The sequence below is a fragment of the Patagioenas fasciata genome, chromosome 18, assembly GCF_037038585.1.
Source record: "Patagioenas fasciata isolate bPatFas1 chromosome 18, bPatFas1.hap1, whole genome shotgun sequence".
Lineage (NCBI taxonomy): Eukaryota > Metazoa > Chordata > Aves > Columbiformes > Columbidae > Patagioenas > Patagioenas fasciata.
In genome coordinates, this window is record NC_092537.1 from 442902 (window position 1) to 456005 (window position 13104).

A 13104-nucleotide genomic window follows, 5' to 3' on the forward strand; every position below is an offset into this window, starting at 1 on the left:
GCCGCCCCACCTGCGCTGGCCCAGGCGGATGGCCCGCAGGTCCTCCCCGTATTTGTTCTTGATCCACTTGATGCCCTGGAGCTGGGCGTCCACGACCAGGGGCCACCGCTCGGTGTTGCAGAGGATGGTGGCGTTCTCGATGGATGTGCGGTCGCTGGGCAGCCCCTGGTTGCTCCAGGTGGCCACGTCAGCGGCGTCGGTGAGGAGGGTGAGGGGGTCCAGCTCCGGCGTGGTGGGGATGGGCACCTGGGGGTGTTGGGTGCCTGGCCGTGAGCAGCGGGAGCCCCTCAAAGCCGCTCGGTGCTGCGGCCGAAGGGAAGGAGCCGGGCAACCCCGGCCACTCACCGCCAGCTCCCCGAGGAAGGGGACCCAGTCCTTCTCCAGCAGCTCCGTCCGGTACTTCTTGGTGAAGTAGCCGACGTAGGACACGAAGGCGGAGACCAGCAGCACGTCCCCACACACCGTGTTCTCCTGCTGCCTGAGCATCTCCACCGACTCGGCCCAGCGGACGTTTTCGGATGCCAGGCCCCCAATGAGCCTGGGGGTCAGAGATGGCGGCTGTTGCGGTGCCACCGGTGCCCGTGCGGTGCCGCTGGGATTCGCGCCGCTCCGCGCGGTACCTGTTTGCCAGCGTGATGACTCTGTTGGTGGCATCAGCCTCCTGCTGACATTTGAGTTTTTCAGCCGTAGCTTTCTGAAAATCCGCCGTGAGCGCCGCCAGGTTGGCATTCAGGCCCTTCAAAAGAACACGTGCACGGTTTCCTGCCGCGCCGGCGCCGCCGCGCTGAGCCGCCGGGCCCGGAGGGAGCTCTGCAGCAGCTCCCGCACCTGGGCACCAGCCTACATGAGTTATAGGAACTTTCTCGCTCATTTTTGGCCATGACCCACAGCTGAATCGCTGGCGGCTGATGGAGGTCGCGGCGGGCGCCAGCCAAGGCGAGCAGCGGCTGGTTGTGCCAGCCAAGGCGAGCAGTGTCTGGTTGTGCCAGCCAAGGCGAGCAGCGTCTGGCCGCGGCAGCCTCCCTGGCCAGGGCTGCGGGGAACACGCACTTACCGCGATTTTGTTTTTAATGCGAGCGAGCTTCTCCTGTGCCTCGGCCAGCTCGGCGTTGGCCTCGGCCAGCGCCAGGCGCTTGGGCTCCACCTCGCAGTACACCTCGTAGAACCGGACGATGTTCAGGCACCAGGAGCACAGACCCGCGGCGGCCGTCGACTTGGACATGATGAACTCCGGATCGAAACTGGGGTCGGCCTGGTAGGGCCTGGGGCGGGAGGCGCCGCGCTGTGGCACCGCGCCATGGCCGCCCGTGGCCCCGTCCCGCTCCCCGCGGGCTCGGGCTGCCAGCGCTGACCCCACGGCTGCCCTAGAGCCCCCGGGCCGGGCCGGGTCTCTCCCAGCCTCCAGCATGGGGCAGCCCCATGGGGCCACCATGGACTCACTGAAACGCCTTCAGACAGGGCTCGGGGATGTGCTCCTTGTCAAACTTCTTTAAGGCATCAAGGAAAGCGTCTACTTTTCCCATCATAACTTTTGCTGCCTTCCAGCTCTTGTCCTTCGGTATTTTGCCGTTGGGAGCCGTCAGCACCATCACAGCCGCCGTCACGTTCACCACGGCTTGGGGCGGGGACCCGAAGGACTTCAGCTCCGTCAGGTTGTTCTAGGGAGGGACCGTGGGGACGCTGAGTGTCGCCAGCACCAGCCAGGGACCCGCCTCCCGCCCAGGGGTCGCCCACCTTGTTGAGGGTGTCGAGGGCCTCCTGGGCAGCCACCAGCGCCGGCTCCGCCTTGGCCAGGTCGGTCTCGCACGCTCGCTGCTTCTCGGTCACCACCTGGGGGGACGCGGGGATGGGACGGGGTGAGCGGCCGGAGCTGACGGAGCTCGTGCTGCCCCGTCCCGCGCTGGGCTCCGACTCAGCATCACACACCGTGTTGATGGCCTGGACCTTCAGCTCCTCCTCGTCCGCAATGGCTTTCTCCTTGCTGACCTTCTGCGTCTCGACGCCCACCACATGGATCAGTTTGTCTGCGTCCTCGTTCTTCTGCTTCAGCTCTATCTCCTGGGCCGCCAGCTTGGCCTTCAGGTCATCCACCTCGACAGGGGCGAAACGGAGCAGGTGAGAGGGCTGATCCTAACGAGCCCGGCGGGCCTCGCAGCGGTGGCTCGGGGACATCCCAGCCACCACGACTGTCCTCGGGGACGCGCCTCCCGTCGGCCCCCCGGCACCCGCTGCTGCCGCGGTGCACGAGCGACACTGTGGGCAGGTACCTGCGACGTCGTGCTCTGCAGCTTCCTCAGCCCCTTCTCCAGCCTCTCGATCTTGGCAGTGAGCTCGCTCCGTTTTTTTGACAGCAGGTTTTGGTAGAGCTTTATCTGCTCCAGGAAGGTCTTCGGTGTGGTGTAGTTGTAGCGTCTCTCCGTGGACAGGTACCTCTTCGACATCTCCTTCACGCTGGTGTGGACGTGGGCCATGAACCGGCTGATGGAGACCTTGACCTCGGGCTGCGCCAGGAACAGACCGTGAGCCGCGGTGCCGGTGCAGAACCAAACCCGTCACAGCGCTGGTTCCGCATCTGCCCACAGGGCCGGGGGGCAAACGCCGCTTTTCATTGAACGGCACAGGGTGCGCTGGAGAACGTGGCTGACCATGGTACCAGAGGTGCCGGCTCTTAAGCCCAGCTCTGGTTCTCCTGGTCCTAATCCCTCAGGTTAACCTGGGCTGCACTGCGGCAAAGCTGATGCTTCCAGGTCATTATTTGTGGCGGTGTCTTAAGGACAAAGGGGCGATGAGGACAGGTTTGTCCCCAGCGCGGGGCTGCGGGCTGTGACACCGGAGCTGCCCCCGGCCCGTCCCCGCTCGCCGCCCCCGACCCCGGCGCGTGACCCCGGGGAGCAGCAGAGCTGCAGGTTGACCCAGAGCAGGCGGTGCCCCCAGCTCCCCGGACGGGGCTGGGCACGGGGAGTCCGTCAGCACCCTGGGTCCCACTCACCTCGATGTCCGCCGTTTCCTCCAGGAAGCGGCTGCTGACGGACACCAGCGCGTCCTCCGGCCACTCGTGGAACCAGTCGATGGCCGTGCAGTTGACCACGGCCGGGAACCTCCGCGCCCGCACCCGCAGCGTGGAGCCCACGGGGGAGAAGCAGAGGATGACCTGGGCCAGAGCGCCACACGTCACCGCGCAGGGGACCACGCTGTGTGTCCTGTCTGCTGACAGGCTTTGGAGGGGAGAAGCCGGGAGCGCTGACAAAACCCCTCCTGGGTGAGCACCCACCTTTAACTGACGCCTGACTTTGTCTATAAACAGTTTCCAGCAATTTTCCCTTGTATCTGGCAATCCAAGTAACTTCACTGCGGTCCTCATGGCACTGATAATTTCTTCCACCTCATCATCCTGAAAGAGCCCTGGCACCTCCCCGGACGCCAGGAAATCATTGATGAGGACCAGGAACGACTCTTCAGCAACCTGGGAGTCCGTCATCAGGAACACAGTGGGGAGGTTCTTCACGGCCGCCTTGATGAACTGGGCGGCGAGGTCCAGCTGGATGGGACAGAGGAGCCGTCACCCCGGGCTGGTCCCGACGTGCCGGGTTCGGCTCCGCGTGGGCTCAGGAAACACGTCTGAGCGCCTCGCACGGGGCGCAGATGCAGCGCGCGGAGCGGAGCCCGCGCTCCGTGCCACCAGGGCCGCGGCGAGGCCGCGCTCACCTTCAGGTCTGGGATGCCGTAGCCTTTCCTCAGCGTGATCTGGAACACGTTCAGGTTGCTGATGAACGCTGCCAGCCGCGCCAGGCTCTGCTTCCCGCTGCCGCCCACCCCCACCAGCAGCGCGTTGCCCTGGGGGGACTCTAAGATCCGGCTAATTCTGCAGATATGAGACACTGCGTCCTCAAAGAGCACCTGGAGAGAACAGGAGGGGGAGGTTTGACCACCTGAATCGCGGCAGGAGAAGCAGCAAATGCCCCGAGGCACAAACCCAAGGAACCGGTGTTGCGGCGGCTGCCGCGGCGCTCACCAGGCTCATGGCCGCGTTCACCTCGTTGTAGCCGTCCAGGGCCTCCCCGAGCAGCTTGTTCAGCGCCGGCCAGCTCGGCACCGGCAGGTACTTGGGATCGCCCAGGCCCTGGGCGAAGTGGAAGTAGATGTTGGGCTTGGCGAACAGCAGCTCCTCACCGAGTTCCTGGGAGAGGCAGAGCCAGATGTGGGGCTCAGTTGGGGGGCACCACCGCCGTGGGGCGCTCCCTCATTTTCCAGCACAACTTACACCAAAGAACTTCTGGCAGGTGTCCACCAGTGTCCTCCCAAAGGTTGTTTGATCCTTTTCATCAACGAGCTTGTCTCCATACACCCTCTCGGCTTCGTGGAGCCAGAGGCGCACCAGGTCTACGGGAGCTTTCAGGCACTCGGGGGTGGAGAACAGCAGGCCCTGCCAAACACCAAACCCCTCAGCACTGGGAGCCGAGTTTACTGCTGCTCAAAGCTGGGCTTAAAGGTTGGCTTTGGGGAGAGGCCGTGCTAACAGGCAGGGACACGGTGCACTGCAGGATGAGTGACGGAGGAGAGAAAGGGATGAGGATGTTTTAGAGGAACCAGCCCTCCCGCTACCTGGAAGATGTTGGAGAGGTCGCGGAGGTTGAAGATGTAGTGGAACTTGATGGCTGTTGGCAAGAAGATGGACGCGACCTTCTGGTGCAGAGCTGCGGGCAGGGAGCGCGGTGAGCGCGCGGGCAGGTCCCCCGAGACCACGGCAGCCCCGGCGGGGTCCCCGAGTCTGGCGTGGCCTCCCGGTCACCGCGGGCAGGCGGGACAAGCCCCGGGTTTTAGCTGGGCCATTTCCAGGGACTCACCCAGCGCTGCTGCGACCAGCTGCGGCTGCAGCTTCTGCACAGCGGGCGGCATCTTCTGCAGCTGCAGGTGCTGGGCCAGGATGGTGCTGAACACCGTCAGCAGAGCCTCCTGCCCGGGGAAGCTCACGGCGAAGACGCAGAAATGGCGCTGCAGAGAGGAGCAAAAGTTCAGGGGGGAGCTTTGCCCCAAGGGGTGATGCAGGCAGCCAGCACTGCGAGGTGCCCCACCCCATCACACCCCATCCCATCCCACCACATCCCACCCCATCCTGTTCTGTCCCACCCCATCCCAGCCCCTCCGGGCTCTGGTCCCAGGAGAAGGGACGTGCTGGACACAGCCCCGGCCCCGCGTACCTGTAGCCTGGGGTCGATGGTGAAGGAGCCCGCGGTTGGGTTCATGCAGGCCACGTACTGGCAGTTGTGAATGTCCTTCAGGGTCAGCTTGGTCCGGTCGTACCTGTGCAGGGACCGGCACCGTGACGCTTTCCTGGGGCCGGGGTCCTCCCGTCCGGCTGTGCCCCCCTGGCCCCGCCGAGCTCCGTCCGCTCCGGTGACGCTGCGTGGGGCCCTTCCCGCGCCCCACGGCCAGAGCTGCCCCACACCCCCCGGCACTCCCTTGTCACCTCCCTCCCTTCCCAAACCAGCCCCCCCTGCCTGCCCTGCTGGGAATGGGGACCCCGTGGCGCTGGGGCTGTTTGCCGTGGCGGGTTTGGAGCCACCGGGAGAGAGTTTTCCTGTTCCCTGCCAAAGTCTGCCCGCGGCTCTGGGATGCGCAGGCGGGGGAACCGCCAGCTCAGCCGCACCGACAGCGCGGCCAGGACGGCACAGGCGCCAGCGCGGCTCTGCTGGGCAGGGGTCACCGCGCCCCCGCACCGGGGGCCACCGGGCGCGCACCTACCAGTGCCCGTGGTCCATGTGCTGCCGGATGAGCGTGTGCGGTGCCACGGTGCCGTACTTGTCCACCTCCGGCATGTTCATGTCGTCGACAAAGTAGATGAGCCTCCTGGCCCCGGGCGGGCCGTAGTTCCGCCCCGATTTCTTCTCCAGGGGCTTCTCCAGGACGGCTGCGGCGAGAGGGCCGGGTGGGCAGGGTTGGGGGGGGGTTGCCGCGCCGGGGCCGGGGGCACAGCCGGGCCGGCCTTACCCTGCAGCATGGCCGAGGTGGTGTAGAAGTTAAAGGGCACGAACTGCACGAAGTACTCGTCTGTGCTGAGCGCTGCCAGCTTGTCCCGCATCATGACCGACTTCCCCGTCCCTGCGTTCCCCACCAGCATCACCGGCCGCCGCTGCTCCATCAGCAGGTCCATGAAGTAGCGCACGCGGGTGGTCTCTGCCGTGTGCACCATGGAGGCCTGGGGAGACCATGCGTTGGTGCCGGGGCTCGGCGGCCGCTGCCGGAGCCCACGCGCGGGGCAGAGCCAGGATCTGCCGGCACAGCCGGGGCAGCGCGCCGAGCCCCTGCCCCCTGTTCCCGGCACTGCCGGCTGCTCTAACGGGAGATGCTCTCTCTCCAGCCAAACCTGGGCCCTCTCTAAAGAAAAAGAGTCTCAAGTGCTCGGTTACTCTAAAGACTTTCTGACCAAAAATAGGAGCTGTCAGAAAAATGAGTTATTAAAACACAACAACACGGCACAGCCGCGGGAACTGTCCCCGGTGCTTTGTTCAGCCAGCACACGGGCCGGATTCAGCCGCGGCAGCTCTCCCTGTCCCTGGCGCCTCTGACACGACCCCCCCACTCAGGACAGCATTTCAAAAGACGCGCAAATGAAGCTCGAAAGGACGTTTCTGCATTCAGGCAATAGTCAGCTCTTGCATGAGGATCTACAAAGCCGCAGGCTAATCTGAAACTAAAAGGGAAGAGCTGCACCCCGCAGCTCTCGCTGGGGTTTCCGCGGGGGGCAGCGGAAGCACCGCAGCCGCATCCCCGCGCCGCAGCCGCATCCCCGCGCTGCAGCCGCATCCCCGCGCCGCAGCCGCATCCCCGCGCCGCGGTCCCGCCCGGCCTGGGGCGCCCGGTGACAGCCACAGCACACACAGAGCTCGCGGGAAATACCTGTAAAGGGGCTTCAGGATCGAGTTCGAATTTTGGCACTTTCTCAGTCCAGGGCATGAATTTCCTTGTTTTCGGGTCAATGTAGTAGTCAAAGATCGTCCCCTGGGCAGGATACTTGACGGTTTTAAACTCGCTCACCCACCACTTGCTGAACTCCAGGCGGTAATCCGTGAGCTGCGGGGACCAAACACAAAACCTCAGAAACTGCCCAGCGCGGTTGCTTTCGCGTTTTCCCCAGGATGCGGCCCTGGGACGGAGCCGGGCAGGAGGCGCCGGGGCGCGGGCAGCGCACCTGGTCCTGGAACATGGCCCCGCCGAAGGCCCAGGTGCAGGCGAACACAAAATAGAGCTCGTAGAGGTCCCGGGGCGAGTCCGGCGGGACGGTCTGGGGCGTCAGGAGACACTCCAGCAGGTGCAGCAGCGTGTGGATCACCGTCACCTCGGGGACCGGCGTGATCGTCTTAAATCCCTTCTTGACCTTCTCCAGGCACACCGGCAGGTACTTGTCAAACAGGAGCGTCAGACTGGCCCTCTCGGACTGCGCCGGCCTCGTGTCCACCCAGCTGGTGACGATGCTGCGGGAGGGACGGGCAGGGCTGCAGGGGAGCGCATGGGGAAGAGCCCCCTGGTCCCCCAGCCCCCCTGGCCCCCAGCCCCCCCTGCCCCCCCGCCCGCCCCTCCCCGTGCTCACGGGTTCCAGCCCAGGTCGGCGGGGTTGATGTAGAGGATCCCCGCGCGGGACACGGTGGCCGGCGTGGCGGTCCGCAGGTGGCTGATCTCAAACAGGAGCCGCATGCTGGGGTTGAGGGGAATGCGCTCGTTGCTGGCCAAGGTGAGGATCTGGGGAAGCAGCTCGTCACGGGGTCTGCCTGACTCTTGCCCAGGTGAGAGCGCAGGCTGATCGCCCTGAGTTAACGAGCGAGCAAAGCTCCTGGGGGGCAACAGCACCGACCTTGTTGTCATCCATGACCGTGTTCAGGGACTCGATCCACATGGGGTCAATGTCTCCATCGAGGATGATCCACTTGGGCCCCTTATGTGTGATGTTGGCCAGGTCACGCATGGCTGTAGAAAACAGACCTGCCCCATAGAGGGACAGGGGTTTGTCCTTGGCAGCTCTTGCCGCTCACGGCAGGTTTGCTGAGGGACGCGCAGGACTGGCGCTTTCCCAAAACGTGTTCCTCACCCCTCACAGTCCGGTAAAGAGCCCCAGGGAAAGATCCTCCCACTCCACCACCACATCACAAAGCGTTTATAGATTCAGATTTGATGAAGGTATTTGCCCGCGCAGCAGCTGCTGCTGGGGACGGTTTGCTCCAGGTCCCACCCGCACGCGTGTCGCGTCTCACCGTCCTTCCACTCCCGCGTGGCCGGATGAATAACCCCGAACAGCTCATCGCAGGTCACGGCCTTTGGGTCGAGGTCCACAGTGACCGGCCTCCGCTTCATGATCTGGTACGTCCTGTTGAGCGACCTCAGCACCTGTGGGGACGGGACCGGTGCAGCCCTGCCCGCAGCGCGGACGCGGAGCCGCTCGGGGGCTCCGGGTGTTCTGGGCTGGGGAGGAGGGGGCCCCGTGTCCTCGGGGACAGTTTGGCCACTACCTGGGACTTGCCACAGCCGGTGTTGCCGATGACGAAGACGGAGTGTCTGACTTGCAGCAGCTCCTCCAGCTGCACCACCTTCAGCACAAAGCTCTCCTCCGCCTGCAGCTTCAGCTCCACGACGGCCTGCTTGATGATCTGCAGGGACAGCGGTGCTGAGCGCCGGCAGCGAGCTGAGCCGGCCGCCTCCAGCCGTGCCGCGTGGAGCTGCCGGCGCGGCGATGCTGCTGGCGCGGGGGCCGTGCTTGGGCTCGCACCTTCTCGAAGCTGAGATCCCTCTTCCTGGGGACGTCCAGGGCTGGGAACAGGTCTCCGATCAGCCCCATGAAGACGGGCAAGTCGTCTGTTACAATCTTGGGGATGTTGAAGTCTCGTAAAGCTCTCATCAGGACTTGATCCTCAGCACGGCCAGGGTCCCCCCTCTTCAAGGAGCCGGCTACCACCAGCACGGACTTGATAGCCCGCAGACCCCAGTCGTAGTGGTCCTGCCAACAGGGAGCAAAGCGTCATAACTCCACCTTGGTGAGGGAGAACAGCTTTAGACAATGATGGAGAGGAACACCCTGTCCTCTGCCCCACACCGGGTCATCCAGGCGGCCCCTAGGCTTGGCTTAAGTGAGCTCACGCCCAGGACAAGCCCCAGCCCGGGGGTGTGGGGCAGCCAGGCCTGCTGCCTGGGACCGTGGTTTTACTGCCAGTCACTTCTGCTGAGATCAATAACAGCTGGATGCTCTCATCTTAACTGGCTTATCCCATCCCACCCCATCCCACCCCATCCCACCCCATCCCACCCCATCCCACCCCACCCTATCCCACCCCATCCCACCCCATCCCATCCAATCCCATCCCATCCCATCCCATCTTTGGACTCATTTCTTCTGGAGGACAGAAACGTGCCACCCGCTGCACCAGCGTGGAGGCAGGATTTGTCCCGCCCTAGACCGGAGCGGTGCAGACCGCCAGCCCGCACGCTGCCTCCAGCAATGCTGCTACAGTCCCTCGGGTCTGAAATTCAACTGAACTCTTTGAAAGAACCTTGCAACGTTGCTAAATTACCTGTTTGGATAGCAGCTCTTTACAGAGTGTATACAGAGTAATGAACTTTCTTGCTAGAAGTTTAGCATCCATAAATCCCTCCGCGACAAGCATGATTTCACAGATCAGCTCAAAGTCGGGCACGACCATGGCGCAGGGTCTGGAGCGGAGCAGCGGGGCCGGGGTTCACACCCGTGCACCCTCACGGGGGTTACACGGGGGTAACCACCTCATCCACCGCCGGTCACACACCAACCCGGCTGCCCGCGGTACCTGAACAGCGCTTTTAAATTCTCGGGCAGCTCCGTCCGTCCAGCGTAGCCGGGGTTCATGGTGATGAACAGCCCGACCGACGGGACCAGGGTGATCTTCTCTCCCAGGAAATCAAAGGTTTTCTTCTTGGCGCGAATTGCATCCTGTATGCACTTCACCTGGCGGGGTGGGATCAGTGCCGGCAGCCCCGCGGGGCCCTGCCTGCGCCCCGGCGCACCTGCACCCCCCGCGGACACCCAGCCCAGAGGGTGTCCTGCCCTTGGTGGCGCTGGAAATACCACCGAGAGCTGCCCAAAGCCACGGCAGCGTGGCAACCCCAGGTCAGGAGAGTTGGCATTAAATTGGCTTCTGCCCCGGCACCGCGACGCCCTGGCCCTGGCAACGGCAGAGCCAGCGGGGCGCCGGGTCACCGGGGTGGGACAGGGCTGGGCTGTGAGGTCTTGGGCGTGCCCGAAGGCCCCGCACGGCTGCGCTTCCATCTGCCTCCCAGCACGACTCGGTGGAAATGAGAGCGGTAAACTGTCCCTTGGAGAGGTCGGGACGCACACTGCGAACACCGAGCGCTCGGCCCCAAACGCACCCCAGGCTGCAGCTGGTTCCCCACGGAGAGCACGCACCTGCACGGCGATCACGGACAGAACCTCCACCGCGATGCGGTTGAACTCATCGAAGCAGCCCCAGGCGCCGGTCTGAGCCAGCCCCTTGTAGATGTTGCCACAGGACTGGGGACAAAGCACCGCAACGGCATCAGCTGCCGCGCCGCGGCACGGGGCTGCACCCGGGGCTGGCGGGGAGCCCGGGCACAGGGGGCTGCTCGCTTCCATGAGCTGTTCCCTGGGAAATGCTCAGCGGTGTTAAAGCCCCCGGGCTCCCCGGCCCAGGGCATGGGGGGGTGAGCGGGACAGGCTGGCACCGGGGCTGGACCCGCAGTTTTCTCTCCAGCTGCCGAGCAGGGAGGGGAGTGCGGCTCCAGGGCATCGGCTCCAGAGCATTGGCTACAGGGCATCAGCGCTGGGCGCTGCCGCCGAGCATGGGGGTGCATGCTTAGCCCTGCCTCCCGAAAGGGGGTCCCCCCAACTTGGCCACCACCCCTTGGTGCCCCCGTCCCACTCCCCACCTTGTAGTCCATCTGCTCGGAGCAGTTGAAGACGTAGACCATGGTCCCTATGGCGCGGCCCAGGTCCTTGGTGGTCTCCGTTTTCCCGGTGCCCGCAGGGCCGGCGGGGGCCCCTCCCATGTAGAGGTGCAGGGACTGCGTCAGGGTGATGTAGCACCTGCCGCCGGAGGACGCGGGGCTGAGCGGTGCCGGCGCGGCACGGCCCGGTGTGCGCAGCGGGCTGTGGGAGCCGAGCGCCTACCGATCGGTCAGCGGGGTGATGACCAGCCGCGGCGTGTTCCCCAGGTACTCGTACGAGTACTGCAGCTGTGCGTCGCAGATGTTGGCGTAGCAGTGCTTCCTGCCCTCGTCCCAGCGGTGCCGCAGCTGGGACTGCCAGGTGAAGGCCTGGGCGCTCTCCACCTGCGGAGCAGCGGCTGCAGCGGGCAGGCTGGCACCGGCACCGCCCGCCCCGGCCCGCGGGACAGCCGCCTCCCGCACCGGCACTGGGACCCTCGGTCGCCTCCGGACACGAGGACAGCGTGCAAACAGGTCCCAGTGCAATGCTGGGGTGGGCAGGGACCATCCCCCTCGTGCCCAGCAGCCGCGGTGCACAGCCATGCGCCGCACATCGTGGCAGCCCCAGCCCCGGGCTGCCTGACCCCCACACACACCCAACACCCCATGTGTGGCTTCCTCACGCAATCATGATACTTTGGAAATATTGGAAAGTAATAAAATAACAGGAAATCTGTGCTCAGAGGTATCGAGAAACAAAGCAGTAACGATCTTGTCCTGTAATGAATACCTTCGCAAGGATCATTTTGGCCACAACGTCCCTGGCGTGGACGTCGATGGTGCAGATCGTCATGATCTTCATCCTGTCTCCAGCACTCAGGTTGCCAATGAGCAGTGAAATCAGCGTGTTTAGCTGCGTGATCTGAGGAGCAAAACAAACAAAGAGAAGAATGGCTTCATCCTTCGCCATCTCTGCTGAGCCCCAGCCTGGACCGCACCGCGTCGGGGCAGCGGGATCGAGGGACACCGACCTGCTTTTTGTTGTAGTCCTTTATGGCGTTCTCGTAGCCTTCCTCCAGCTTTGAGAAGGCCATGCCGACCTCGGTGGTCCACCAGATCTGGGTGCACGTCAGGGCAACCTGCAGCAAACCACAGGGACAAAACGTGGCCACAAAGGGAAATGCAGCGTCCCCGAGGGCTCCGCGAGGCGCCGGCGTCCCCGCCCGTGCCGCGGCTCCCACCTGTGCCGGGTAGTCAAACACCCACTGCTCCCGCGCCTTCTCCTCGTAGGTGGCCAGGGCCTCGGGGATGAGGCTGCGCAGCGTGGCGCGCATGCTGCCCAGGACGCGGTTCAGCCAGACCTCCACCTGCGGGCGCGCGGCAGCGCGGCTGAGCCGCCAGCTCCGCCCGGACGGACCCGCCGCGCACAGACCCGGCCCTCGGCCCCCCGGGGACCCCGCGGGTGCAGAGCCCGGGCTGAGGGTGACAGAGCCCAGGGTCTGCGCAGCTGGAGGGGTTTGTGGCCCTGGCACTGCACCAGTGCTGTTGTACGCCTGTGAGGCAGAGGCTGTTTCTACAGCGTGTGGGTTTGGTTTGAGTTGTTTGGATTTGGCTGCAAGCCTTCCCGATCGCATTTTAAACCCGCCAGGCTGTTAGTGCGCAACAAGCACGAGGGTCCTCCCCACCCCGACCCTGCCCCTGTGCGGCCCGGCTGACCTGGCCAGACAGGTCACAGTCTGCGTCGAAGGGCACGTACTCCTCGTCACCGCTGAACATCCCCAGGGCCACCTTCAGCGGCCTTTTGTCCGCACCCGTCTTGAACTTCAGTTTAGCCAGGCTGTCGAACAGCTTCGACAGATGCCGGGACACCTGGGGACAGTGGTGGCGGTCAGGGACAGTGGTGGTGGTCAGGGACAGTGGTGGTGGTCAGGGACCGTGGTGGTCAGGGACAGTGGCGGCGGTCAGGGACCGTGGCGGCGGTCAGGGACAGTGGTGGTGGTCAGGGACCGTGTCGGTGGTCAGGGACAGTGGTGGCGGTCAGGGACCGTGGTGGTGGTCAGGGACCGTGTCGGTGGTCAGGGACCGTGGTGGCGGTCAGGGACCGTGGTGGTGGTCAGGGACCGTGTCGGTGGTCAGGGACCGTGGTGGTGGTCAGGGACCGTGGTGGTGGTCAGGGACCGT

The 13104-nt window shown here is 64.8% G+C and overlaps 1 protein-coding gene across 6 annotated transcripts in view; it reads right to left on the minus strand.

Moving 5' to 3' along the window:
- DNAH17 (dynein axonemal heavy chain 17) overlaps positions 1 to 13104 on the minus strand; it is a 30790-nt gene that overhangs the window by 7313 nt on the left and 10373 nt on the right. For 2 of the 6 annotated variants that reach the window (XM_065852692.2, XM_071816271.1), the window contains 34 exons: positions 12640 to 12792; positions 12165 to 12290; positions 11955 to 12062; positions 11714 to 11845; positions 11168 to 11328; positions 10927 to 11083; positions 10427 to 10531; positions 9810 to 9967; positions 9558 to 9696; positions 8759 to 8986; positions 8502 to 8639; positions 8247 to 8379; positions 7850 to 7977; positions 7589 to 7737; positions 7190 to 7472; positions 6898 to 7071; positions 5989 to 6196; positions 5743 to 5908; positions 5199 to 5301; positions 4845 to 4992; positions 4603 to 4694; positions 4262 to 4423; positions 4013 to 4177; positions 3706 to 3897; positions 3272 to 3538; positions 2990 to 3151; positions 2268 to 2501; positions 1927 to 2091; positions 1735 to 1830; positions 1441 to 1658; positions 1055 to 1262; positions 621 to 736; positions 346 to 538; positions 11 to 246 (listed from right to left, as the gene is read on the minus strand). In XM_065852692.2, coding sequence (XP_065708764.1) covers positions 11 to 246; positions 346 to 538; positions 621 to 736; positions 1055 to 1262; positions 1441 to 1658; positions 1735 to 1830; positions 1927 to 2091; positions 2268 to 2501; positions 2990 to 3151; positions 3272 to 3538; positions 3706 to 3897; positions 4013 to 4177; positions 4262 to 4423; positions 4603 to 4694; positions 4845 to 4992; positions 5199 to 5301; positions 5743 to 5908; positions 5989 to 6196; positions 6898 to 7071; positions 7190 to 7472; positions 7589 to 7737; positions 7850 to 7977; positions 8247 to 8379; positions 8502 to 8639; positions 8759 to 8986; positions 9558 to 9696; positions 9810 to 9967; positions 10427 to 10531; positions 10927 to 11083; positions 11168 to 11328; positions 11714 to 11845; positions 11955 to 12062; positions 12165 to 12290; positions 12640 to 12792 — 5603 coding nt within the window. Of the gene's footprint in view, positions 1 to 10; positions 247 to 345; positions 539 to 620; positions 1263 to 1440; positions 1659 to 1734; positions 1831 to 1926; positions 2092 to 2267; positions 2502 to 2989; positions 3152 to 3271; positions 3539 to 3705; positions 3898 to 4012; positions 4178 to 4261; positions 4424 to 4602; positions 4695 to 4844; positions 4993 to 5198; positions 5302 to 5742; positions 5909 to 5988; positions 6197 to 6897; positions 7072 to 7189; positions 7473 to 7588; positions 7738 to 7849; positions 7978 to 8246; positions 8380 to 8501; positions 8640 to 8758; positions 8987 to 9557; positions 9697 to 9809; positions 10532 to 10926; positions 11084 to 11167; positions 11329 to 11713; positions 11846 to 11954; positions 12063 to 12164; positions 12291 to 12639; positions 12793 to 13104 lie in introns of all 6 variants that reach the window. The other 4 variants (XM_071816267.1, XM_071816266.1, XM_071816269.1 and 1 more) reach the window with 3 other exon arrangements.